The following is a 4,379-nucleotide window of genomic DNA, read 5'->3' as shown; positions in this document are numbered from 1 at the left end:
TTTTATTATTATTTACTTTAGGGCAGGGCAGACGAATACCCACTTTTTACTTCTTTTTTATGTAATAAAAATGAATTCGTTCTGTTGAAATTTAATTTTTGTAGGTACCCACCTACTCTACTTTTGTTAGTGAGTTTGAAAGCACTCAAAACTTTTGAAAGGAAATTGTTTGCATTTTTTTGTAGTCTGCTCGCAGTGTTCGCATCTCAAGGAATAAAAACCGTTACTTTATAATAATAAATAATCCCAATAATTCACTCTGCTCTTAGCTCCCGTTTCAATTTTCAAAATTAATTTGTATGAATGCCGTTTATTTACTTGTGTATGCAATGTGGTGTGTGGGAAATATTCTAATCAACCCAACAAAATTTCTTTTATTGAATCATTCAAGTAGGTACATAAACCACAATAATTTTCTAAGTGTCTTTTGGACTTGGTCATGAAAAAATCTTACCAAGTCATGAAAATATCTCTTACCCTGGTTGACAATGGGCTGCCGTGATGACGTAGCGGTTTGTGATGAGAACTCCACCACATTTGTTCTTCGTGAACAACCCCAACCATGTTGCTTCCTTCACTAGAACCTGCCATGGCCATTCACCAAATGAGGCGCCTTTACCTCCCACAATCCGTCCGTTCTTTCTTGCCAAAGGTCGAACACCACATTCTGAAAGAAAAAAGAGACGCAGAGATGAGTTTAGTTGAAATCTTGATAGCAAAACTGGAAAAGTTCGTGAACAACCCCAACCATGTTGCTTCCTTCACTAGAACCTGCCATGGCCATTCACCAAATGAGGCGCCTTTACCTCCCACAATCCGACCGTTCTTTCTTGCCAAAGGTCGAACACCACATTCTGAAAGAAAAAAGAGACGCAGAGATGAGTTTAGTTGAAAGCTTGACAGCAAAACTGGAAAAGCACTTGAAAACTTGCTTTATTTCTTTACTACTTATATGAATAAATAATCCAGGTAAGTAGGTAGCTATTGTAATAGATCGTTCAATCGCAACGTCTAGTTGACATAGACATCATTGTGAGTATGAATATAAGTGAGAAAATCAATAAGATAAAGGATAGGTTACTTTGACTCACCTTTGGATAGATCGTAAGGTTTGTGTGAAGTGGAAGGTAATTCTTCAGGTACATCCTCCACAGCTATAGTAGTTGAGGAGACCGATACTTCAGATGGAATAGTAGGCTTCTTGGTAGGCTTTGGTTTCTTGGTTGGTAGAGTGACGATGTAGGATCCATCAGGCGTAGTAGGATTGTAGAGAATGGAAGAGGTTGTTGGTTTCTTTGTAGGTAAAATACTTGTCAGAGTAGTGTACAGTGACGTTGGCTTGTATGGATTAGGAGTTGTTGGTTTTGTTGCCAATGGTTTAGTAGGTTTAGGCTTCTTTGTCGGTTTCTTATTTGGTGACGGCCTTTTCGTTGTATTCGGACCAAAAGGTTTCTTCGTTGGTACCGGATCGTTCGAAATGGTTGAGTAGTGTACAGTGACGTTGGCTTGTATGGATTAGGAGTTGTTGGTTTTGTTGCCAATGGTTTAGTAGGTTTAGGCTTCTTTGTCGGCTTCTTATTTGGTGACGGCCTTTTCGTTGTATTCGGACCAAAAGGTTTCTTCGTTGGTACAGGATCGTTCGAAATAGTAATGTTCTGTCTATTCTCACCACTCAAAAGTACTTTTTCCAGATCTTCAAAGTTTCCTTGAAGGGATTGAACAATTTTCTCCACAAAGACGTGGACTTTACTATCCAAATGTTCATCCACTGCTAGCTGAGGTGTTGCGTCTTCATCACCATAATCACCAAACGTTGTAGTCGCAGTGATCAAGGGTTTTTCTCCTTGCGTTGCGGTGAAATTCACATTTGGATCGCGAACTGGAGGGAATGCTATTAAATCTTCAGTGGAATTGATCACCGGATTTTGTTGAGGAGTTGAAAATAGTACCGGGCTAGGATAATATCCAGGTTTCAACGTTTCTTGTTGCACTGTTTGTTGGTGGTAGATACTATTGGTGCTGTAGTCTGGTTTGGAAGGTGCAGAATCATACTGAGGTTTAGGAGATGAAACTGATATCATCACCGTCTCTTGTACTCCAGGTGTTGGCTTTGGACTGTTTGGTTTTGGAGAAATAGTGATGGTAGAACTTTGTGTGATGGGTTTGTTAGTTGGTTTGATGGTGGAAGTGTACAATATTTGCACGGTGGATGTTGATGAAGGGTATTTGGTATTCCCGCTTGATATAGGTTTGATTTTGTGTGTACTGCTTGATTGGTAGGTTGGCTGATATGGAGGATTATTATAACCAACTGTAGTTGAAGAGGGGTGGTCATAGATTGGTTTCTGGTATGGTTTCTGTGTTGTATGGAGAGAACTAAGCACGATAACTGTAGGTACTGGGTCTAGTGTGCTTGAAGCTGGTGGCTTGGGTGTGATCTTTATCTCAGGGGTTACTTGGAAGGAAGGTCCCGGTATGTGATGAGTGACAGAACTTCCCATGGAGGGAGTATGACTGATAGATCCACCACTTGTACTTCCAGTAGTGTAGAAATAATTATTAGTTGGCTTGATAGTGGTTGACGAGTAGTAGTAATTATTCGTTGAGGGTGCTTTTTCTGGTTTTCCATCGACAGATACCCACGTATATAAAGTTTGAGAAGGACTTTTAGTAGTGGCAACCATGGGTTCAGGTTCCGAGGACGCGTGATCAGAATTATTCAGTATTGAGAGGATGTGATTGATTGATTCTTGGTTACTCTGACCCTCAGATTGAGGTTTATCTCCCGCAGTCAATGTTGGCACAAGGACCATGTTATCACTATCATAGTAAGATGGAGAGTACTTCTTAGTAGAAGTGGAAGGATAGTTTGGGGTTGTACTTCTCATTAACGATACACCAGCATGTTTGAGGGTAGAATTTGATTGATTGCTAAACGAGCTCGATGATGCACTGTCAGGTGTCCGCGTTACAGGAGAATTTGCATATTTTGTAGTACTAAGTGGACTCTTTGTAGGTGTGTTTAATTTATTAATTTGGTTAATTTGACTTGAATTATATGAGCTATCGGTTGAAATTTTATTTAAATCCGTAAAACTATTATGACTAGTTGATACTTTTTGTGGTACAAAATTGGTAGGTTTAATTTGAGGTTTGGTGAAGAACCCAAATTGTTCAGGACCGATATGGTCTTCCACTATGGACCCATTCTTATGAAGAAGAATCGTCTCAGCGGCTGGATGATAGTCTACAAATGGTTTATAAATTGTAGTTGAAGACTTATCTGAGATATAAGGCGAAGGAGTGGGCTTGCTTGTAGGAGAAGAAGTAGGAACATTTAATGTGGACACAGAGGCCCCAGGTAGAAGCTTACAGCAAGCTCCGAATAGAAACCCATGTATGCAGGAACCTACAACACTGCCTCCATTCTGTGTACATTCATAGTTGAACATACACACTCCTGTGTTGGATTTCGAAGGAGATGTGTAATCTTTACATGACTTTGGCACAATACGGTAACCACCAAACCTCCGCCCTGAAAAAGAAAACGTTATGTATTAAACAAAGCATCAAGCTAACACTGTACGTTACACTATGAAGTAAGAAGGCCAAGTGAGAAGAGAACATGGAATTTAAAAAGGTCAATAGAATCCAAAATCTAGTCGGTATGGGTTAGAAAAACAAAACAGGAATGCCAGCAAATCCATAACTGATATGAAACAGGTATTTGCTCAAACCCATAATACTATCTATTCCAAATACCAATATTTAAACATCTGTAACAACTTCATGCTTGAGTGCGATTTCTCCATTGTGACTTCCAAGCAAGCAGTTAGGCGAGTGCCCAAAGAACAATAGACTATTGGCATGTGCTTTATGCATTAATCTCACAATTAAATAATTTGTGTCCTATGCCTTGTAAACATTGTTCAATGGATGAAAACAATAGCTGTCTGGGAGCTTGTCTGTAACTCGTGCAGTATTGTCGATAATTGTTTAACCTATGTGACTAGTGAATCTAGTGAATCTTCTGGAGAAATCTACTTACCTCTGACCAGGTCATCTTCTATAGATGATATCCCAGGGACTACTGTACTTATCCAGAATACTGAAAGTATCCTGAAAACTGCTTGCCGAGGCATTATTCTGAAACAAATGAAGAAAGAAATTTTCAACGTTAAGTGATAAACAAAGAACCAACTGTCTAATCTATTCAAATGACAATATGAGATTCAAATTGAAAGTTGTTTAGCATGCATACTTAAAAATAATTGGGCAAAAAATATTAATATAACTTTAATGTACAACTTGTAGGTACAAGTAAATATTTAAACGTACCTACTTCATAAAAGTAAATCTCTTTGTGACGTACTCGTATT

The 4,379-nt window shown here is 38.8% G+C and overlaps 1 protein-coding gene across 1 annotated transcript; it reads right to left on the bottom strand.

Annotated features, from left to right (window-relative positions):
* Nucleotides 1–477: 477 nt before the first annotated feature.
* LOC103519634 (serine proteinase stubble-like) lies at nt 478–4,085 on the bottom strand (the record flags this gene model as incomplete). The annotated part of the gene is made up of 5 exons (XM_017448337.1): nt 478–667; nt 807–854; nt 1,092–1,423; nt 1,465–3,535; nt 4,049–4,085. Coding segments are annotated over 5 exons (2,678 nt in total), but the record flags the coding sequence as incomplete, so codon positions are not given.
* Nucleotides 4,086–4,379: the final 294 nt, after the last annotated feature.

Source organism: Diaphorina citri, unplaced genomic scaffold, assembly GCF_000475195.1.
Source record: "Diaphorina citri unplaced genomic scaffold, Diaci psyllid genome assembly version 1.1 scaffold66, whole genome shotgun sequence".
Lineage (NCBI taxonomy): Eukaryota > Metazoa > Arthropoda > Insecta > Hemiptera > Psyllidae > Diaphorina > Diaphorina citri.
This window is presented reverse-complemented; position numbering and strand designations above follow the sequence as displayed.